At 43.6% G+C, this 23882-nt stretch overlaps 1 protein-coding gene across 1 annotated transcript; it reads right to left on the reverse strand.

Moving 5' to 3' along the window:
- Positions 1–1345: 1345 nt before the first annotated feature.
- SFT2D2 (SFT2 domain containing 2) lies at positions 1346–19956 on the reverse strand. Its single transcript, XM_054044475.1, has 9 exons — positions 19835–19956; positions 16487–16573; positions 15005–15090; positions 12927–13008; positions 11953–11988; positions 11802–11860; positions 9374–9403; positions 7723–7765; positions 1346–5300 (listed from the first exon to the last, which is right to left on the reverse strand). Exons 1-8 carry the CDS (start codon positions 19895–19897, stop codon positions 7726–7728), a joined length of 483 nt encoding a protein of 160 aa, XP_053900450.1. The 5' UTR covers positions 19898–19956; the 3' UTR covers positions 1346–5300; positions 7723–7725.
- Positions 19957–23882: the final 3926 nt, after the last annotated feature.

Here is a 23882-nt window from a genome sequence, read left to right on the forward strand (position 1 = left end):
CTATAAGTGCAAGGTGTTTTTCTTTGACATTGCCTTCTCTAACATAGCCACATGTGTATATATTAAAAATCCTAAATGTGGATCAATTGTATAGTCACTTGCTTGAGCACACGGTGGTTTGTTGTGAAATATACTCAAGAGACCCAATAATCAATGTCAATCAGGTTTATTAAAACGGTACAGGAAAAAGGTTCTATATACCAGTCTCTGAACAGCAGTCCCGTGCAATGATGTTACATTCACCTTACACAGGTGTGCTCCAAGAAGTTACATCCCTAAAGCCATCTTTTTATACACTACTTGTTTACCAGTAAAAAAGGTAGTACATTTGTCACCTGAAACTGAATTTAATCAATCACTGTTTACCTTGTTTCTGGCACCATGATGTACCAGTTTATCTTTTGTTCTGAACCCACGCATTCCAGATCATTATGCACCCGTATCTTTCTTCTGAGCACATGCATTCCAGGTACTAAGAGGCATGAAGACACCTTCTAGGTTTCTGTGGGTAATGCCTTTCCTGTTGCCATGAGGAAATAATCGTATGTACTGATACTGACAGTTTTCTTATCTACTCAAGCCCAAGCTCACTTCAAGGTATTATGGGATACTTAGCATGTGTGTACAGGACTATAACAAAAGGTACAGGCCAATTTGGCCTCTATAACTTCTATACTGATGCTTAATAATATATACACTTAAATGCTTGGAATACATGTTGCAGATAGTATTATCAGAATACTACACAGGTATGCTAACCAGCATATATCAGTCAACATAAACAAAACACTTTACTGTACACAATTCTCCCCCTGGGGAGAGATGAGAGAACATACACAACATATTAGCCATCTTGCTTAATGCACTACTGAAAGGCACTCATACTACAGTATGCAGTATAAGAACCTATACAGAATAGAGCCTAGCACATTGTGGGTGTGACCAGACATGTAACTGTTCCTTTTATTCTAAAGAATTGTATACAATTGTATACAATTCTTTAGAAGCGTGAGTAACTACAAACAGCACAAAAAATGAGGGCATATCAACGTTTTCAAAAACTGTCTCCTTTTTGATCAAGGGACTTGACCAAGATCAGAGAAAGACAGTGTCAGAGACAGGATCAGACCAAGTGTTCCTGGCTCCCAGGTCTATATTCATTCTATAGCTCCTCACCTGATCTTCCCCTATTTCACACCAAGAGAAAAAAACAGCTGAATTTAAAATAAAAGAAGCCCGTTTGTACTGTTCTATTTTCTATGGACTACTTAACTTCACTTGCAGTTTCACCTGAAAACTCTGCATCATTTAAATAAAAAATTAAAAGCAATTGAGAAGCAACAGATCATTTACTGCAGTGTCAACTTTATTGAAAAACAATGATGTTCACACGTCTTAGGATCTAGCTTCATTACAGAAATTTTTTTGCAATAAGTTAAAAAACGTTTACTGAACAATTACGAAGTCAGACAAAGCAACCAGGATATATATAAAAGGTCCAAAAGCAGCTTATAATACAAAACAGTTATTGTAGTGGAGAATTTCACAAAATGTTTGTTTGTTTTACAAAACTCCTTCAGTTGATAAAGCTATTTTTAAAAAATCACATTACATTTCAAAGCTCGGCACGAGATTTTAAAAATGGAATAGCCCCATATTTAACGGCTGTGCTTCCCTTCACAATTTGAAGGGAAGATTTACTATGGTCTTAACATGTACGCATTTGCATTTAGGACAAAAACATGTTTTTTTTACTGAATAGTTTTTAGAACCTATAACAAGAATATTACAGATACCAATGGTGTTGATCTTGAAAAGGAGGTATTAACACGATGAAAATAAGGCAACTGAACTGACTGCAAACTATTTTTAGAAATTAAACTGGTTAAAATGACAGATTGCAATCATACAAGAAAGTGTCATCTCTTGGTACATGAAGGCTGGCCAAATGAGTTTCCCCCCAGAGTTCTACAGTGCAGTTTATGGCCACCATTTTTAATAGAAAAATGTGGACCATAGTAAACTGCATGCTGGGAACAGCGGGTCATACATCTGCATTAAAGATAAAAGACGCAACCTGCTCCCAATTTACACAAATCTGGCACAGAGCTTCAATTCCCTGAATGAAACCTGCCCCAAGATGCAGCACAGAATTCTGGCAGCTTTGCTGTATTCTCCAGGAATATCCATACCAACATCATGTGAAATTTGAAAAGTAATTTTCACAAGATATTTTCTGTATCTAAGACCTGGTGCAGAGTACAAAACACACTTCCTTGGGTTTCAAGATTGCCCATCCAACTTGTCTTTAATATTCAATAGTAATAAAATTATTAACAAGATTGGATATTTTGTTTCTTTTTCTAAAATGCTGTTATCACTAAAAAAGCCTCAGGCAGTGTCAGTATTCAAAGTGCACTTCATTATGTGTCATTAAAGTCAGGTTCCACTCAGAAGAGGGATTAAAAATTGCATATAGGCTTTCATATATAGTGTGCCCCAGACACTCCAGAACCAATGTGCTTTCTTTACAGGTGAAAAGGTTTTTCTAATTTCTATTCCTACCAAATCTGACAAGTCAGGCATTGTTTGTTTCTTTTTTTAAAAAGTTATTTTCCAGGCTAGAATTGCATTTTAAGGCCTTTTTTGGTTAAAGTAGCATTGCATTAACATGTACTGCAGCTTCAGCAAATGAAAGACAAGCTGGTCTGAGACTTTCAAGCCTGCCGAAGGGAGCTAGATCCTCAAATCCCACTGAGTTTGGTACCCATGTGCCCCTTAAGCTTCTTTGAAAAATCTCAGCCCTTGTGGTTGTGTGCTCTGTAAAATTAGGAAGGAGCTTGGCAAGGGGAAGAAGCTTCGAGATCCAACACATGATTTATTTTTAAAATTAATGAAAGACTATTTTCTATGTGTTCTTGATGTACTACACACTCAGCAGAAAGATTTTGAATGTGAGGAATTGTATACAGGAATCTGGTGGCTTTAAGACACCTACCTACCCACCCATCGATAAATAACCACCCATCAGAACAGAAAACACAAGGAAGCTTGTTTAACAACAAAAATAACTGCCTTTTCAGTGCAAATGAGTTCACATGGAATGTATTCTACTGTCCAGTTTCATTATTTCCACATTAACTACACTATTATATTGTTTGATACCATAGTGGATGAGGTGTGTATGCAAGGCAGGTAGAATACAGTGACTACCGTAACATGCAGGCATACAAAGAGGACAGGTTAATTACAGGCACAAATATGGGAATGCAACATATTTCAGTAACAAGGCAAGTGTTCAGTTGCAATCAAACATAGCAGCAATCTGAACAGAGGTGTTAAGGAGCAAGTAGAAGTCACAAGCCTTTGTTTCAGTAGAATGAAGTGGTTTTATTAGGCAAAGCCATTTGGAAGTAAACCCACAAACCTGAGTGTTTCTCATATTGGAGACAGTCTGGGTGGAGTCTTTCCTACCCAGTTAGCCCCCAACCACAAGAGTATGATTCATTCATGGAAAATTTTTGCAATGCCGGAGGATAATATGAACACTATTGTCACTCAAGTGGTTATTATGTCTCCATTCCCTCTGCCCTCCCCTTTCTTTCAAAGTTCTGAGTCCGCCTCTCGTACCTCCCTCCATTAAGGACATTCAACAACCCTACATGAAATACAGTTTACTAAACTTATTGACTCAAGAGCTGTAATTAGCTTGTGGATCTGAAATTTAAGACACCCAGACAATCTGTGTGCTGGCAATAAATTACTGTACAGCTCCAAACCGTAAATTCCCTATTTATAAAATTAACCATTCTGCCAAAAAGTTAGCAGGAAGGTTCTAAGTAGCTAATATGCAGACACAAAAGTTCTATCCAGTGTATAAAACTGAGGTTTGATTCTGGTGCTCCTGATTGGGTTAGAAAGCTGTGTGCTCTGGTGCAACATTCTAGTGCAAGTGCTAGCCCTTTACGAAGGCAGTGAAGGTCAAGGAATGAGTGATCTGAAGTACAGGAACAAACAATCCAGCATGGTAGGATTTAATTGTTTATGCTCCTACAATGATGGACTTGGTTAACAGCACTTTTTTGGGGAAAAGAAGCATATGCTACTTACATAGAGTTTTCTGAGAATTCCCACAGAGATGCTAGTGCTAAAATAAACTTGGGCTTGAGCAAGGCATTAAGGGATAGATTTTCTAATTGCCTCTTACAGAGGCATTTTGTAAACATTGCAAAGACTCTTACAAAAAACCTGGATAGGATCCTTTGGCAGGATACAGACTGGGAGGTAGCTCAATTCCCAGTTACACTGAGGCACACAGGTTAAGTGACTTGCCCTAGCCAGGGAAAAAAAAACCAAAACTCCCAGCTTTCTGCTTTAACCACTATATCACGCAGCCTTAAGGAGGCATAATAAACCAGGGAGCCATATTAAAAAAAAGGCACTCCCTGGAAATCAGAGCTCAGAAGCAGCTGAAATAACAAAGAAGTCAAAGGAGGCAAAACTGCCCAAACCAAATGTGATGCGTTTGTGAGAGATGGACAAGGCTTTGTATGTGTGTAAACAGAGTTAGGCTTTGTTGCAGCCTGAAAGCAAATTAGAATCATCTCCCCAGAAAAAACTCAATTGCTGGACAATGACTGGTGTCCACCTGTCTGCACATCATGCGAAAAGTGGGATTTCATCATCTCCAAAGGGGGGCGGGGGGGAACGTGGCATTCGAACAGAGTTACAAAATGACTAGTCAAGCAGCAGCTTCAAGAACAGCAGCAGGAGACAATGTGAATGGGGCAATTGTCCCGAGTTTTCCCCAAGCTCTCCACTCACAGATGACTTGGGAGGGGGACCCTAACTGAACAGAGCCTACAAGATTACACTTGCCACCCCCTGACGGATATTTCATGAGTGTCTGCTGCTGCCTCTCTCAGTGCCTAAGGGAGTCTGCTTCAACCCTGAGAGGCTGCCTGCTCAGCAACACACTTCCCAGTAACTAGAGACCACAAGACAGTCAGAGGTTACAGTTGTGTATAGATTCTGGCTCAAAGTGGGAGGCTACGGTGGTTGGAAAAGTCAGTAGTCGCACTTCTGCACCCCTCCAGCCCCTAGGATCTAGACCTCAGGTGGGGGTACAGCAGCTTCAGGACCTTAGTAGCATAGAGCTGAAGCCAGAATTGCTTTCATGGTGGAAGTGGAATAGTTCAGTAATAGCTTGTGGCCAGGACCCCTGGAGAGCTGGTGTGCATATAGAAGATGGCAGCAAGGTGGTTGTTAGAGGAATGTTCCACAGTCTCCACCCAACAGGACTGCAACACAGAATAAGACAATAGATCAGGGCATCTGCCCAGAGCCTCTATTCCTGGGGAAGGAGAGAGATGAATGCTATTTGTTAAAACCTAGGTGGCCCAGGGAAGCTACTGCTTTAAGGCATCATGACATCGGATTTTAAAAACCATGGGGGTACAAACAGGAAAGTGTCTCTTGGGTCCTTCACTGCTCCTTCCTTTCAAGGAAAAAGGGTGGAAAAAATAATGGCATCAGCATATTAATTTCAATGTTAAATCCCCATTCCTTTTCATTCACAAACACAGATTATTTTATGGAGGAACCTGTTCTCTATAGCTCTCCGATACTTCCAAGCATAGCTGGGGCATATTTTTAAGGTCTGTTCTGTTCCTAATGGATTTCTAAGGAAGTAACTTTAGCCACAAGAAGCCCATAGATATCTTGTTAAACTGGATGATGGGCTTTGAAAAGGATCCTGTGACAATGGAATGCACTAAGCTCTCTTGAACGACTGAAGGACACAAAGGTTTGGTTTTTGTTTTTTAAATAACTCATGGCATCCAGAAAGTTTATTAGAATCTGAGAAAAATCAGACTGATCTTTGCGACTGATGCACTGTTTTGTTGCTGGCCTGGTTTGGTTATGAGCCATGGGTAAGGTCCTAGCTATGCTACAAATCGGAACCACGTTTGCCCCTAGGTTACAAGTTGTGACCGGGCTCCCTGATGTGGTAGTCTTTGTTCTTTAAGGCCCTACCTGCCTCCCAAAGGATGAACCCTGCAAAAAACACCAAGATTTTGCAAACACTCGTCTACAAAGCCTCACTGATCATCATCTTCCCAGACCTTGGTCCCAGCCCATAATGTGAAAGATAAGCCTTTGTACCAGTAAGGTAAGGTTGCATTAAAAGGAGAAGTGGTTAAGCAGTGTCCCACACAGCACAAGAGTGTCCAAGGGCTGAACTTATACCAAGTTTGCCAATGAGCCACTGTGCAACTTGGAGCCAGATGACTGTGTTGAGCTCACACAAGAATTTGGCTAAGGATTCAGAGAAAGAGGATGCTAAGGTGGTCTTGGAACTTCTTGGCGTCATAAAGATCCCAGCCACTAGGTAGAATTTGCTGAAAGTTGGCAGTTTAATCCTGCATACATTTCCTTAGCAATAGCAAGTACAGCTTCTCTATCACTCTTCTCAGAATATAGACACTTGAAGATCATACACTTGTGCATTTCTTCTGGTCCACAGAGTGATATTTGAACCGAAGGGGGATTTAACGATCTCTCACCTCTGTACAGAGAAGTGACAAATGTTATGAACCGATGAGAGAGGGAAGTCAGAAGAACAGTGTCTCTTCCTTTTCGAACACTAATTCTGCCACCCTCTGTAGAGGATTTTTTTATTTTAAAGGGTGTATAGAAATGCTTTCCTACTTTGAAGTAAAACACATGGACCATTTAGAAAGAATCTCTGATAGAATCTGTGCCCAGAAAACTAACTGAAGCTCAGTTTTTCCTTTGCTTACTTACCAAGTCCTGGGTTGTCCTTCTCCCATACTACAGCTGGGAACAGGATGGGCACCTAACCTGATGTGAGAAATGCAGCTCCCTGCCCTGTGATACTGCTAGCTGCTGCAGAAATCAGGTCCGTAGCAGGTAAAGGGCCTCTTAATTTACCTTGGTTGCACTGAATTCCTAGCACTTTTCCCGTGGTGATCAATGCTCTTTTTGGGTTATTATTTTACAGAGACACTGTCAGTAGTTTAAACCCAAACTTTAGTAGTTGGGTAAAGAAATGAAACTTTCAAAAATATTCAGCCAAAACAGTTTTCCCATTTAGACTGAAACCTTCCCTGGTGGTGTTATAAATCCCACCATGCAGCACTGAGCTCTTACAAGAGAGCCAGGAAGTAAGAATGGATCAGGGGAGTTTCATTGTCCAGTGAAAAAATTAAACACAAATCTAAATGGTGAGACATTAGGGTTTTAAAAGTTATTTCAAAGCTAGGTGGAGGTCAGAAAGTGCAGACTTGGTGTCTTACTATGCAACAGATCCTCAGCTGGTGTAAATTGACATAATTCCACTGAAGACAATCGAGCTGTGCTGTTTTACACCAGTGGAGGATCTACTCTATTATTTTTAGGCTAACAGTGTCTCTTTAAATGTTATTTTTGTTTCACTCTGCATGATGTGTAATTTATCTAAAACAAAAAAAACTGAATTCTAGATGTCAGTCCAGCTGGGCTAAACGTTACAGAAAGCACCACTTCACTATTCTGACTGACTATCATTGTTTACAAGTAACCACATATGCTGGATTTTAATACAAGCCTCCCACTACAAGCTGCAAGGCATATATTTAAGACACAAGTAGGAAGGTACATACAAAACGGTTAGCATAATTCCACTGTACTTCCTAGAGTGTCACAAAACAGCACATATACCTGTTATGACAGACAAACAGTAAAGCATTTCTTCATAGCATCCCTGTGGAGAGAGAGAAATACTGACATGACTGGGCTGATTCCCCAAATATTTCATTGCAGTAACCAAGATATGCTGCTTGAAGACTTAGACATTTATTCCTGCACAGTGTACATTTCCATATGTAAGGCTGCAGCATTCCCCCTGCATAACATATGTGTATGCAACCTGTGTGATGACATGTACATAGTGGAGACAACTTTCAGTTTTGTTTAAATGGGAGATGCATCTATGTACTTGGTCTGGGTAGGGGGGCGGGTGGAGAGCAGGAAAGTGGGGGAAAAGAGAAGATGCCAGAATTGGACACACGTTTGTAAGCATACACGTTAAAAGAAGTATTAAAAGAAATCTTAAATGCATACAAGAAAATCTAAATTAAGGTTCCCACAGGACAGCTAGTTTAGCTCCATTGTTCATCTGTAGTATTTTGGATTATTGCTTATGTTTTCAAAAGGCAATTCTTAGGATTCCATTGCAGACTACGTACCACGTAGCTAAGGACTTGACTACTTGGGAATACTCAGTAAAGTTACGGCAAATCAACTAAAGGTGCGAAGTAAATGCACAGAAATGAAAACATGCTAAACAAACCTATGTGGATGCTCTCATTCAGGGGTAAAGTGGCTTTAGTTCACTGAGATTAAGTTCAGGTCTGCACTACAGACTTATATTGGTATAACTACGTCACTCGGGTGTGAACAATCCACCAATCTAGCGCTTTCTACACAGGGGTTAGGTTGACAGGAGAGCTTCTCCTGCCAACATAGCTACTGCCTCTCAGAAAGGTGGATTAACTACACCGGTGGGAGAGCTCTCTTCCATCGGCTTAGCGTGTCTTCATTAAAGTGCTGCAGCTGTGCCGATGCAGCGTTTTAAGTGTAGACGTGCCCTAAGTACAAGGTAGAACAGATTAGTAAGCATAGGAGCTAGGACATGTTGCAAGAGATCATTCAAGATGAAACGGGTAGTTAACACCTCTGCAGTCAGAGGACAAAAGGACATCTCCCTCAAGTGACGTGCCTACATTTCATTGGGCAGCATGGGATATTTCTGCAGGTGTGAAGACCATGGAGTTTGTCACAAGGGACCTGGGTGGATTTGGCAACTGACAGGACAAGCTTGTCATCAATGTTCTGGAGGGCGGCAGTGTTTGAGAATATGGGGGAGTTTAATAATTTGTGAGATTTATTTGACAGCATATTCATACAGTCTCATGCACTTTATAGGTTACATGCCTCAGAATGCAGTGTGCCTTTCAGTGCATACAACAACATTTGAAAAAAAAAGTCGTGGGTGAGTTTCAGCAAAAAAGCCAGCTAACATGCTGGGACCTCTGATGTTTCCTAAAAAGTTTACTGGGAGGAGGGGAAAAGAGAAAGGAAGGGGATGGTAAGAACTCCTAACCCCCTGCTGCCATGCCCCACCCCAGAAACAGCTGCATTTCAGTCATGGGTAAAAAATTCTTAGGTGTTTAGTTTGTAATCAGCTCTAAGGTCATTCATTAAAAACGGCAGCACAGAACCAAGTCATACAGTTTATGGGGGAGTTAACTGTAAGATAGTGTTTAATAGATATTCACTAATATAATAAGGAAAAAAAAATCAAGCTTACCTTGCAAACGGTATGAAAGAAATGCTGTACCTAAGAGAGGAAGAGAACATTAAAAAAATTGAGTTACCATTCACTTCAGATTACTTTAAACTCCTCCCCACACCACACTGAGACAGAAGTGTCTCAGGGCAGGTCTTCACTACCTGCCAGATCAGCGGGTAGTGATCAATTTATCGGGGGTCGATTTATCACATCTAGTGTAGACGCGATAAAAATCGATCCCCGATCGTGCTTCCCATTGACTGCAGAACTCCAGCTCGCGAGAGGCAGAAGCGGAGTCGACAGGGGAGCGGCAGCAGTTGATACTTGGCCATGAGGACGGCGGTGAAAGTCGACCTAAGATACGCCGACTTCAGCTACGCTATTCGCATAGCTGAAGTTGCGTATCTTAGGTCGACCCCCCCGCTAGTGTACACCTGGACCAAATGTACATAAAGACAAAACTCCAGTTCAAGCAGTGGAAAGGCATGCAAGCCCCTCCTCAGCCATCCTCCTGAAAACAACTGTTGAATCCATGAAGTGCCACAGTAAAGCTATGGCTTGCTATAAAAATGTTTATTATTAATAATCTTCCTCTCTCTGAAACCCTACATGCACCAAGCACTGGGGCAAGTAGGATTGGTCATCTGGCTAGTGATGTACTGGGTGACTTGAATAAGGACACCTAGTCAACCTTCTATTTCTATAGCATCTGTAGCAATGAACCTGGGAAGCTGTACAAAAGTAATAATAATGAAAAGGAAACTGGCCCTAAGCAATCCTGATCTAAACCACACAAAGTAAAGAGAACAGTCAAGAACAATATAATCTAGAAAGGAAGAGCTAGTGTAAAAGGGAGGGCTGAATGGGCAAAGGCAAACTGATCCAAACAAGGGAACCTTGCTGCTGGTTCCAAAAAGAGCAAGAGAGACTCTGGGAGGGAGTCCCAGTGAGAGAGATTCTGCAATAGAAGTGCTCTTCCCCCAGCCCATTCCAAGTAGAACTCTGGAGCAGAGAGCAGGGACAAGCCATCTGATCTCAAATGGCTTGTAGGACAGTCACTCATGAAGATCAGGTTATTAGGATTAATTTGGCTTGGTCAGGGGTCGGCAACCTACGGCACGCATGCCAAACACTGCACGCAAGCCGATTCTGAGTGGCACGCAGCTCCCTGCCGCGGTCCCAGCCCCACTCAGCCCCCCTGCTTTCCCCTGTGGGGGCAGGAGGCAGAAGCTTGGTTCTGCAGCAGCCAAGCTTTCCCCCTCCCCCGCTTCTTCCCCCAGCATGGTGCTTTCCGGCCCCTCCTCCTCTCCTTCCCTGGCCAATCAGCTGATGGCCCTAGCGAGGGGGAGAGGGAAGTGTGGCAGCGTGCACACAGCTCCGTAGGGGGCTGGGAGCACCCCCACGAGCCGAGCATCCCAGCCCTCTGCCCTGCACCCCCCACACCCTCCAGCCCTCTGCCCTGCACCCCCCCACACACACAGCCTTCTGCTCTGCACCCCCAGCCGTCTGCCCTGAACCCTCCACACCCCAACACACACCCAGCCGTCTGCCCTGCAGCCCCCACCCCTCTGTCCTGATCCCTGAACCCCCCCCCCACACACACACACCCCCCAGCCCTCTGCCCTGACCCCTGAAACACCCACCCCCAGGTCTGGGGTACCGGCCGCAGGCTCTACTCAGCCTGCTGCCGGCCTAGGTGAACAGAACCCCAGGCTAGCAGCGAGCTGAGCAGGCTGGTGGCGTAAGATCAGCATTTTAATTTAATTTTAAATGATGCTTCTTAAACATTTTGAAAACCTTGTTTACTTTACATACAATTGTTTAGTTATATAATATAGACTTATAGAAAGAGACCACCTAAAAACGTTAAAATGTATTACCGGCACGTGAAACCTTAAATTAGAGTGAATAAATGAAGACTCGGAACACCACTTCTTAAAGGTTGCCTACCCCTGGGCTAGGTGGTTCGTGTTTGGGTGGCGAGAGGAAAGGGAGAACTCCCCTACCATAATTCATACAACTTCACAGTCCTCTGACAGTCTATCAACTAAAGCTAGTTTTAATCCAAGTTACTGGGTGGGGGACGCAGAGGCAGCTTTAGCAGGGGTTCATGCACCCACAGAAATCAAACCAATGGTGCCAAACCCAAGTGACGCTGCAGCCCTGTGTGCCAGGTTGAAATGCCTGAAACTGCAGCCAGGCCCAGGAGCTGCTATTGTGGTGCAGGCTCGCACTCTCCCACCCCTCTCCAGAACCTCCCCTCTGCACCAGGCCAGGATAACGGTTGCAGTGCCAGGGGAAAGGGTGCTGCTGCAAATGGCTGGTGGTCCCTTGACTATAACTCAAAATCCATCTCCTAGAAGAGTTTAGGATAGCATACCCATTGAATTCAGATGCTACACCTGCCCCTATTGAGGGGTGGGGGGGGGAGAAAGTAGTTACCTACCATGCCAAGGCAAAAAATTGCAAAATGCAGAAGATGAGAGCAAGCCCCTTGTTGTGCCACTGAAAGAAGAAAACAGACAATAATGCAATCAAATAATGAGCATATATATTTGTTAATGTGCACTGGCTATATACAAGATCCAAATACTCACCCAGAAAGCAGAACACAATGTTAGTATGAGACACAACTAGAAGAGAACAGAGAATTTCAGTTAAAATAGAGATTACTCCACAGTTAAAATATATTTATTTTTTGCAAATATAAAGGAAGACTGAAGGGAAATGCAATATTTTACCTGATCCAATGTAAAAACTGCTATTTAAAATGCCCTATGTATACTATTTTTGAATACGAAATAAAGCAGCAAGCTGGCGAACATCACAAAAGGAAGATCACAGCTGCAGTCAAGGAACAGCAGAAGGCTTCCACAGTTTGTGGCAATTTCTATAGGTTCCTACTTTTTCCCAGGACAATTTTATTAGTTAGTGTACACATTCAAGTATACTACTTCACTTTCTTATCTAAATAGAACTTTCTAGCTGCTCTCTGTCTCTGGCTGCAGCTCTGATTTGCCCATCTCTAAACATGCCATGAATCTGTTTCCTGTTGAAATCACTAAAACAGCAGCCCTGGGGTATCACCCAGCTACCCAGTTCATATCAATTGAGATTATGAAAAATGTTCAGGTACTTTTTTAGCTACTACTTTATTTATTTTTAAATGATCCATCCACTTCAGGCATCTGTACTGCCTACAACCTACATCTACTAAAAAAATAGGAGCGGCACGGTTATGACACTTCTTATGACCTTCACATCTTCTTTCGTGTGTGTGTGTGTGTCCTCAGCAACACCTATCAATCCCCTCAGTGATGATGATTCTACTTCTTCACATACTTAAACCACTGTCCCCTGTACTGTATTGCCCTGATTTAGGCTATGCTCTTCAGAACAGGGGACCTGTCTTTTCCAGTGTTCTCTATAACTATATACATCTCCAGTGCTATAAGAACAGGAATAAAAGCAGCACAGTGAAACGTAACTAGATCAAAGCAGTATTGATGACTTTGTACTGGAATTTTGCACTGAATTGAGACTAGTTAAAACAAGATCCTTTGATACTTACTAGCATAACAATAGTAGCTATCAAACGAGTAGGCTCAAACATTCTTTTCAATTGTCTCATAGGTCCCATAAGGAAAAAAGTGCTGTAACAAGCAAAACAACATAATACAGACACATAAAACATGTACATACAGCAACAAAATTAGATTGTAAGATGCCCTAATCAAGCATGCTTACTGTGCGGTCACAAATTGACGTTCTGTCATAGAGGGTCACTACTATACTAGATACCAGTGCCTATGTTATTATGGTGATTGATGCTATCCGTATAGCAAAGACAGCCAGGCAGTACTATAAAATAAAAATCAGTATCCTACTGACAATGGGGAAGATACATACCAAGAACTGGGCACCAAACAAACTAAGAGTCTTGGGAAGAAGCAATTGCTGACATTTGTAATCTGGATTTGAACAAAGATGGAGTCCAAACATTCCAAAAGGGATATAGGGACAAGTTTGGTGGAGGTCAATGGGTCCCATCCCAGGTCTCCATTCTGATTTGATTAAAGTGATCCCTGAGATGTCTGTGTAAATGCAGTCCAGGTAAGTCAATGAGTTCACTTCCTACCAACGTGCTAGACACAGTCTTAAAGTGCCATCAGACTCGGCTGACTTTGTAGAACAGTGAGGCTCAGATTAAATTGATCAAATTTTCATTTAACTTTTTTTTTTTTTTTTTTTTTTTTAATCTTAGCTTGTTTGGTCCAGCTAATGTACCCGTTTTCTCTCTGGTTCTAAGATGACTCCTCTCCTCCCACCTGTTGCTGACAATATGCTGCCACTGCTTCAGTCAAGAGCAGCCAAAGATACAGTATAATGGAGGAGATGAGGTGGTGGGAGAGAGAAGAAAGCGATCCCAAGCCAGCCACTGATGACGAGAGAGAAGTAGTCAAGTAGAGTATTCCTGTGAAGATCAGCCAGATGGCAAGTACCAAGGACAGCCACATAGCCATTGGCATGCTTAATTCTACTGCATGCCAGGGATGATGGGAGTCTCACTAGTCTCTCCTCCCTCCCAGTCACATGGCAATGAGTTACACAGTCAAATTACACACTGCATGAAAAAGTACTTCCTTTTATTGGCTTTGAATTTCCCAACTTTTAATTTTACTCAAGTGTCCTCTGATTCTTATGTTACGAGACAAGGAGAACAGGCTTTCCCGCGCTAACCTGCCTAGAAAATTCATTACTTAGTACTTGTATCACATTCCCTCTTTCTAAGGTAAATAATTCCAATCTTTTCAATCTTCAATCTTGAGTTTTTCCATGGTTTAGATCATTCTCATAGCTCTTCTTAAATTAAAAAGAAATCTTTACATGATAAATATTGCAAAGTCCAGGTTAAAAAAAAAATTAAGGACCCACATATCCTTGAACATATCAACTCGTGTCCCACCTTAAAAAACCAAGTGTTCTAGATCGAATTCTGTAATATGCTGTTTGAGATGGGGTGACCACCATGGCACACAGCATCACAGATGAGGCTGCACCTTTGATCTATGTAATGGCATTATAGCAGTCTCCATATTATTTGCCACCCCATTCCTTACATATTCTAAAATCTTGTTTGTTTTTATGTCAGCTGCACATTGTAAATAGCTCAATGAAGACCTCTTCCCAATGATGGCCAGGGTCTCTTGTGAGGCCAGTGAGACTAGCTACACAGATATGCCTCCAGCATGGACTAATAGCTGATGATTCAGAGGAAAGTGTAGAAAGCCACAATGATGCACCAAACAATACATAAGTTATGTAGATGTCTTCCTGACCTCTGCACGAAGCATGAGATTTGATTCCTCTTATTTCAGCAAGTATATCCAGACAATATTTGATTCAAACAATAAAGACAAAATACCAGTTGAAACCGTTTCGTTTCCCAAGAACTGGACTGTTTAAAATCAGTCATGTTTGTTCCTCTTCTATTACTTCTGAATTTTAGAGATCCGTACATAGAAGTGAACATTCAGCCTCACATCCCATCATTTCTACCACTCAGACAAGCATGTATACATTCATACACCCTCGTTCTGTTCCCATTTTCTGCCTTTGTATCAGGTAGCTAATTTACAGAAATGTTACCTTCCAAGGGATGCAATATTCCCCAGAGTGTAAAATACTGCAAAGAGAACTAGTCCTCTCCTTGGCACCCATAGCAGGCAAGTACCCTGAAAAAGGAAGATAAGAGAACATAAGAACAACCATACTGGGTCAGACCAAAGGTCCATCTAGCCCAGCATCCAGACTTCTGACAGTGGCCAGTGCCAGGTGCCCCAGAAGGAATGAACAGAACAGGTAATCAAGTGATCCATCCCCTGTCACTCACTCCCAGCTTCTGGCAAACAGAGGCTAGGGACACCATTCCTGCCCATTCTGGCTAATAGCCATTTATGGACCCATCCTCCATGAATTTATCTAGTTGGTGTTTTTTTTTTTAACCGTTATGGTCTTGGCCTTCACAACATCCTCTAGCAAGGAGTTCCACAGGTTGACTGTGTGTTGCGTGAAGAAATACTTCCTTTTGTTTGTTTTAAACCTGCTACCTAGTAATTTCATTTGGTGACTCCCAGTTCTTGTGTTATGAGAAATAGTAAACACTTCCTTATCTACTTTCTCTACACCAGTCATGATTTTATAGACTAACTGGATAAAAATTGTTTCATGTTGCAACAAAAATAGCCCCAAAACAGTGCTTTTAGTAGCACTGAAGAAGCACTACAAAATTTAAACCTGAATGGCAGTTACAAAAGTTGGTTTGTGTTTGTTCACATTCTTTATAGTGATCAGAGCATTTACACTTGCTGATAGAACCCAGTTTCCTTTTTTATAAAAAGGGTTTTGAAATTTTTTGCTTTCATCAGGGATGGGACAATCCCCGAAACTGAAATCAATTTCTGCACAAATGGGCAATTTTGCCATATTTGTGCAAATCTTATTCTTTAAACAAAAGTAGGACTATCCGATACATGGATATAGTACAAAAGGATGTAGTTCCATCTACAAGGCCAGTTTTACCATGTCAGGGACCGTGTTCATAACAAGTGCGCCTTCTGTCTCTATTATAACAATTTGATCTGACCTTTGTAGACTGATTAAATCATGTTACCACACAATCCCTCAATTTGCCTATGTAGATGAATCCTTAGTATTGCCTGGCTCAGTCCTCCTGCCTGGCCTGAATCCCATTCCCTTCCTGAACCATAACACTAGTTTACCAGTCCCATCCCACATAACCAACCACACATCATTCCTCCTGGTACTTGAGAATCATGTTCCATACAAGTTGCATATTGATCCACACATCACCCAGTCCTCCACAAATCAAAGAGGAAGTGAACTGATCATCTTCTTGATTTTTAATTTATGCTTAGTTTAATTTTATAGCTGCATTTCAAAGTTTTCCCTTCCCAATCCAGATGCCTGCTCAAAATCCCAAGCAGCTAGCAGAACTGGGGCCAGTTTGTACATCATTTTGTTATCCGCTTTTGGGTGCTATAAAAAGTAACTGCAGCACTTGAAACGCAAGCCTCCTCCTAGAGCAGAAGTTGACAGAGAAGAACTTACCAGGACAGAGCACAGAACTCCTAGGGCAAAACAAGCGATGAAGCCTTTCACTCTCGTGCCCCAGCTTAATGAAGTTGTATCAACTATCTGGAAGCCAAACACAAATAAAGACACATATCCTTTAACACAGTGATTCTCAAACTTTTGTACTGGTGACCCCTTTCCACACAGCAAGCCTCTGAGTGTGACCCCCCTCATAAATTAAAAATGTATATTTTTATATTTAACCCTATTATAAATGCTGGAGGTGAAACAGTATTTGGGGTGGAGGCTGACAGCTCGCGACCCCCATGTAATAACCTTGCAACCCCCTGAGGGGTCACAACCCCCAGTTTGAGAATCCCTGTTTTAGCACATCAACTTGTGTCCCAACTTAACAAAACAAACTTTATAGCTCTATTTCCATCAGCAGCTTAAGCACCATCTGAAAAATATTCCACTAGAACATAAAAATAATAAAAAAAATGAATCCATATACAATAGCAATACTGCTAACAGAGAGCTCAGTTTTGAAACCACACTGCAAGAAGAATTCCCACTAAAGTAAATGAGCGTCATATGTTATTACCTACAGAATGAGGCTCCTACAATAAGCGAATAGCTTGCCACAATACTATATAGTTTGCTCATTCTGGTATATTTGTACCTACATATCTAACCTTTCCTGTTCTTTTATTAGCAGACACATATCCACCTCAGCAAGCATAGGTTCTTCACCTCCACATTAAGGCCTGGTCCTACACCTAAAACTTAGGACAACCTAACTACCTCACTCAGGTTTGCAAAATAAAAAAAAAAAAAAAATTCACACACCTGAAAAATGTAGTTAAGCCGACTTAAGTCTAGTGCAAAAGCTGCTAGGTCGACAAGATTCTTCCATAGAATTAGCTGTTGCCTTTTGTGGGGGTGGATTTACTACGGTGATGGAAAAACCCGTTCCATCTCCGTAACAAGTGTCTACACAACAACACAGCAGCAGTGAAGTTGCAGCACCACAGCTGTGACACTACAGCACTTGTAGTGTAGCCATCCTCTCAGTTATTATTTATCAATTTCCCCTCTACAACCCTTAATTTCGATATTCACTGGAAGTGAATCAGGCAGATTCCATTCAAATTTTCAGAGAAAAAGCAGTTTATAAAAAGCACCACAATTTGTTTTCTATGTTGCATTCATCTAAATGGAACAGAACTATAATGCTGCTATTTCATCCATCTAGTCAGAGTGAAGTCCTTGCAACATATTTCCTACCGACCCACAAACATCCAGTTGGATACACTGAACAGCAAAAAGTTACTGAACTCTAGAATTGATGAATACGTGAGGATGTTAGCCCTTACACACTAGAGCGTATTTAGTTTTAGACACATGGGATGAAGGTGAGGGAAAGAAGTTCGATGGGACTATGAAGTCGTTTTCATGCATTCAGTTGGAAATCGTTTAAATACATGATATCAGACTAGTATCAGAGGGGTAGCCGTGTTAGTCTGAATCTGTAAAAAGCAACAGAGGGTCCTGTGGCACCTTGAAGACTAACAGAAGTATTGGGAGCATAAGCTTTCGTGGGTAAGAACCTCACTTCTTCAGATGCAAGTAATGGAAATCTCCAGAGGCAGGTATATATCAGTGTGGAGATAACGAGGTTAGTTCAATCAGGGAGGGTGAGGTGCTCTGCTAGCAGTTGAGGTGTGAACACCAAGGGAGGAGAAACTGTTTCTGTAGTTGGATAGCCATTCAGTGTCTTTGTTTAATCCTGATCTGATGGTGTCAAATTTGCAAATGAACTGGAGCTCAGCAGTTTCTCTTTGGAGTCTGGTCCTGAAGTTTTTTTGCTGTAAGATGGCTACCTTTACATCTGCTATTGTGTGGCCAGGGAGGTTGAAGTGTTCTCCTACAGGTTTTTGTATATTGCCATATATATATGTAGGAAAACACTTCAACCTTGGTATTCACACCTCAACTGCTAGCAGAGCACCTCACCCTCCCTGATTGAACTAACCTCGTTATCTCCATACTGATTTATACCTGCCTCTCGAGATTTCCATTACTTGCATCTGAAGAAGTGAGGTTCTTACCCACGAAAGCTTATGCTCCCAATACTTCTGTTAGTCTTCAAGGTGCCACAGGACCCTCTGTTGCTTTTTACAGATTCAGACTAACACGGCTACCCCTCTGATACTTTATTTTAAAAGTTGCATGGCATCAAATTTGGCTCAAGATTTAAGCTTTACGGGAAGTAGCTTTTTATAAAATCCAAGAACAAAAATGTTTACACTATTTTTGTAAAAACAAAACAAATTGTTTAAAACAAATAACCATTCCCCTGTAGTGTCTGAAACCCAAACAATGTAGCACTCAGAACCTGAAAACAAAACCATAAACAAAGGTGGAACTGATTTACATTGTCTAAGAGGAAAGAAATGCAGTGTCAACAAAGAGCACAAACAGTGAGAGATACACTGGGTGGCTAAAATTCTTTCCCTTTAAACACTCTGACAATGTTTAAAGTTATTGATATATAGATAACATTTGTTTACAACATGAGCTCTGACCCTGGTTAGCACAACGTCTGTGTGGCCAGAACGGGAGGTAGGCTTGAGTCTGAGCCAGGGGTTACGCTGCAGTGATGGCATACCCTACGTCAGTGGCTCTCAACCTTTCCAGACTATATATCCCTTTCAGACGTCTGATTTGTGTACCCCCAAGATTCACCTCACTTAAAAACCACTTATTTACAAAATCAGACCTACAAATACAAAATCGTTACAACACACTGTTAGTGAAACGTTGCTTACCTTCTCATTTTTACCAAGTAATTATAAATCACTTGGAATATAAATATATTACATTTCAGTATATAGAGCTGTATAAACAAGTCATTGTATGGGGAAATCTGGAGGTTGTACTGACTTTGCTAGTGCTTTTTCTGTAGCCTGTTGTAAAACTAGGCAAATATCTAGAGGAGCTGATGTACCCCCAGAAGACCTGCGTACCCCCAGAGGTACAGGTATCCCTGGCTGAGAACCACCGGACTAGGTGGCGAGCGACCCTGTAAAGCTCCCATGTCCGACCGGGGCTCGCTGCCCAGCCCATGGGAGCGTGCTGCGATGCCCAGCTGCCCGGCCCAGGCCCGGCTCCCCGGGGGCCGGGCGGGGCTGACTGGCCGGGCACCGCTCCCCTCGCCAGAGCGGTCACTGAACTTTGCGTTCCCGGGCTGGCCGCGGCGGGGTTCCCGCGGGGTTCGCCGCCCCCCGCCCAGCCGGGCTCGCAGCAGGGCACAGGCCGGAGCGGGCCCGCAGAGCGACAAGCCGCGGCGGCCCGGCCAGAGGGGGCGGGGAGGCTCGTTACCTCGCCTAGGCCGCCCTGCTCCTCCGCGTCCTGCCCGTTCAGAACCCGCTTGAGCTTGTCCATCCTGCCCGGCTCGCGGCCCCCAGCTCCGCCACCCGCTTCCGTGGCCCGTCTACCTTGCTACTGGCCCGCCCCGCCCCGCCCCCGGGACTACAACTCCCAGCGTGCACCGCGGCAAGGAAGTCGCCGGTTTCTAACCAACCCCGCGGCTAATCCGGCGCAGTGCATGATGGGAGATATAGTCCCGACCCGCTGGCGCAGTACATGATGGGAGATGTAGTCCCGACCCTCTGGCGCGGTGCGTGCTGGGAGCTGTAGTGTGTATTGGCCTTTCTCTTGAAAGGTGTTGCCAGCCCCCAGTGGCACTTGGCTCCTATGCCAAGGCAGCTAGTAGCGAGGCATCAGCCTTCACTTGTGGCATGCTGCTCCTTTTTACACACTCCCAGTGCCAATCAGAGCAGCCTCCAACACAGCATTGGCAGCTCATGATTTTATGGCAAATCTCCCACTATTTGGTGCTTTCCCTAAAGCCCCAACTCCCAGAATTGAGAGAATCTAAACTTTCATTTAAAAAGTTTCTAGACATCAGCATTGTGGAGAAATGCTGGGGAATAGGACTGAAGTCTAATCCAAAGGCTCAAAGAACAGAACACAAATGAAAAAAACAGCAAACATTTATTATTTTAAATATTGTATTTTTAAAGCCACTCTCACTGGTTTGGGGTGCCTGCATCATGATTTTTGAATGCTTGGATTTGGCAACGTTTCTTAAGTCATTCTGCTGCGCAAAAGGGTCCGCTGACATTACTTCAGCCATATTTAAGGTCATCTCTTACTTCAAAATAATATAAATAGCATGCCAAGTGCCTATATAAGGGCAACTTCTATTTTATTATTTTTCTTAAAATGGAGCATATTCATCTTTTTTAAAAAGAAGAACAGGAGTACTTGTGGCACCTTAGAGACTAACAAATTTATTAGAGCATAAGCTTTCGGGGACTACAGCCCACTTCTTCGGCTGCATATAGAATGGAACATATATTGAGGAGATATATATACACACATACAGAGAGCATAAACAGGTGGGAGTTGTCTTACCAACTCTGAGAGGCCAATTAATTAAGAGAAAAAAAACTTTTGAAGTGATAATCAAGCTAGCCCAGTACAGACAGTTTGATAAGAAGTGTGAGAATACTTACAAGGGGAGATAGATTCAATGTTTGTAATGGCTCAGCCATTCCCAGTCCTTATTCAAACCGGAGTTGATTGTGTCTAGTTTGCATATCAATTCTAGCTCAGCAGTCTCTCATTGGAGTCTGTTTTTGAAGTTTTTCTGTTGTAATATAGCCACCCGCAGGTCTGTCACTGAATGACCAGACAGGTTAAAGTGTTCTCCCACTGGTTTTTGAGTATTTTGATTCCTGATGTCAGATTTGTGTCCATTAATTCTTTTGCGTAGAGACTGTCCGGTTTGGCCAATGTACATGGCAGAGGGGCATTGCTGGCACATGATGGCATATATCACATTGGTAGATGTGCAGGTGAACGAGCCCCTGATGGTATGGCTGATGTGATTAGGTCCTATGATGATGTCACTTGAATAGATATGTGGACAGAGTTGGCATCGGGGTTTGTTACAAGGATAGGATCCTGGGTTAGTGGTTTTGTTCAGTGATGTGTGGTTGCTGGTGAGTATTTGCTTTAGGTTGGGGGGTTGTCTGTAAGCGAGGACAGGTCTGTCTCCCAAGATCTGTGAGAGTAAAGGATCATCTTTCAGGATAGGTTGTAGATCTCTGATGATGCGCTGGAGAGGTTTTAGTTGGGGGCTGAAGGTGACAGCTAGTGGTGTTCTGTTATTTTCTTTGTTGGGCCTGTCTTGTAGGAGGTGACTTCTGGGTACTCGTCTGGTTCTGTCAATCTGTTTTTTCACTTCAGCAGGTGGGTATTGTAGTTTTAAGAATGCTTGATAGAGATCTTGTAGGTGCTGGTCTCTATCCGAGGGATTGGAGCAAATGCGGTTATATCTTAGAGCTTGGCTGTAGACAATGGATCGTGTGGTGTGTCCTGGATGGAAGCTGGAGGCAGGGGCGGCTTTAGGCCAATTCAACCAATTCCTCTGAATCGGGCCCCGCACCTAAGAGGGCCCCGCGTCCAAGTCCCGGTACGGCATACCAGCAAGAGCAGTGCGCCGTACCGGGATGGCCCAGCTTCCCCAGGGGGCAATTTAAAGGCCCAGGCCCTTTAAATTGCCACCAGAGCCCCACTGCTGGAGCCCTGGGGTAGGGCTGCGGGGCTCTGGGGGCTATTTAAAAAGTCTGGGGCTCCCATTGCTTCTACCGCCCTGGCCCTTTAAATAGCCGCCGGAGCCCCACCGCTTCCCCTGGGCTCCTGCGGCTATTTAAAGGGCTGGGGCGGTAGAAGCAGGGGAGCCCCGGGCCCTTTAAATAGCCCCCCAGAGCCCTGGGATAGCGGGGGGCTCGGGGGCAATTAAAAGGGCTGGGGCTCCAGCTGCCTCTGCTGCACCCCCTGCCCTGCTCACAGCCAGCCCCTGTCTCCAGCCAGCCCTGCACCCCCTACCCGCCTCCAGCCCCGCCCCCCTGCCCGCACCAGCCCTGCACCCCCTGTCCTGTCCGTACCAGCCCCGCCCCCCTGCCCTGCCCACAGCCAACCCCTGCATCCCCTGCCCACAGCCAACCCCTGCTGCACCCTCTGCCCTGTCTCCAGACAACCCCTCCCGCACCCCCCTGCTGCCCTGCCCAAAGCCAGCCAGCCCCATACAACCCCTACCCACACCAGCCCTGCACCCCTTCCCTGCCTGCAGCCAGTCCTGCTGCACCCCCTGCCCTGTCTCCAGCAAACCACTGCCGCACCCCCCTGCCTGAAGCCAGCCAGTCCCGCACTCCTCTGTCTCCAGCCCTGCCAACCCATGCCGCACCCCCCTGCGGCCCTGCTTGAAGCCAGCCCGCCCCACACACCCCTGTCTCCAGCCAGCCCCCCACCCCTTGCCCTGCCTGCAGCCAGACCCTACCTCCAGTCAGCCCCTGCCCTGCCTTCAGCCAGCCCCATGTCCAGTGGTGCCCTGCAGTTCCCAGGGCAGTAACCCTGCACACCTGCTTCTATGAGGGGGGCAGGGAGCAGCTGGGACCCACACATGTGCACAATAGGGTGACCAGACAGCAAGTGTGAAAAATTGGGACGGGGGTGGGGGGGGTAATAGGATCCTATATAAGAAAAAGACCCAAAAATTGGGACTGTCCCTATAAAATCGGAACATCTGGTCACCCTAGCACACCCCTAGAGAGTGGCAGGGACCCACACATGTGAAACGGAGCTCATTAATAACCGATCAACAGCATATATGATGCAATGTACATAATATATAATTTTATTATTTATATAGTTATGGAAAGTAAATAATACATGGAAGAAATGAAAGGGTTTTTTTTTAGTCATCCCTGCCGGGGCCCCTCCGAAAATGTTCGAATTGGGCCCCGCACTTCCTAAAGCCGGCCCTGGCTGGAGGCATGTAGGTAAGTGTAGCGGTCAGTAGGTTTCCGGTACAGGGTGGTATTTATGTGACCATATGCAAACTAGACACAATCAACTCCGGTTTGAATAAGGACTGGGAATGGCTGAGCCATTACAAACGTTGACTCTATCTCCCCTTGTAAGTACTCTCACACTTCTTATCAAACTGTCTGTACTAGGCTAGCTTGATTATCACTTCAAAAGTTTTTTTTCTCTTAATTAATTGGCCTCTCAGAGTTGGTAAGACAACTCCCACCTGTTTATGCTCTCTGTATGTGTGTATTGTCAAAGTTAGACTCAGGACTCATAGTTTGTCAGACCACTCTGTTTTATTAGCACAGCGCTCTGCTAATACATTCAGATAATGTGAGCCTCCATGCAAGATTCAAACAGTCTTATTTATACAGATAAAAGGGTGCGAACTAAACAAAGGGACAGAGAGAGCAAAATTGTAAAATATGCATGGAGCACAATATGCATATCCTGCTTCCTTGTTAACTCTTATCGATCTAAGACTAAT

The sequence above is a fragment of the Malaclemys terrapin genome, chromosome 1, assembly GCF_027887155.1.
Source record: "Malaclemys terrapin pileata isolate rMalTer1 chromosome 1, rMalTer1.hap1, whole genome shotgun sequence".
NCBI classification, from domain to species: domain Eukaryota; kingdom Metazoa; phylum Chordata; order Testudines; family Emydidae; genus Malaclemys; species Malaclemys terrapin.

Bases quoted from the DNA above. Each gene is read 5' to 3' on its own strand.
- SFT2D2 (XM_054044475.1), bottom strand. From the start codon at position 19,897: ATGGACAAGCTCAAGCGGGTTCTGAACGGGCAGGACGCGGAGGAGCAG. The intron at 13,009-15,004 runs GTAACATTTCTG...TGCTTGTTACAG, and splicing joins AATATTGCATCCCTTGGAAG to CACTTTTTTCCTTATGGGAC. The intron at 9,404-11,801 runs GTAGGTAACTAC...TTCCTCTCTTAG, and splicing joins CAATTTTTTGCCTTGGCATG to GTACAGCATTTCTTTCATAC.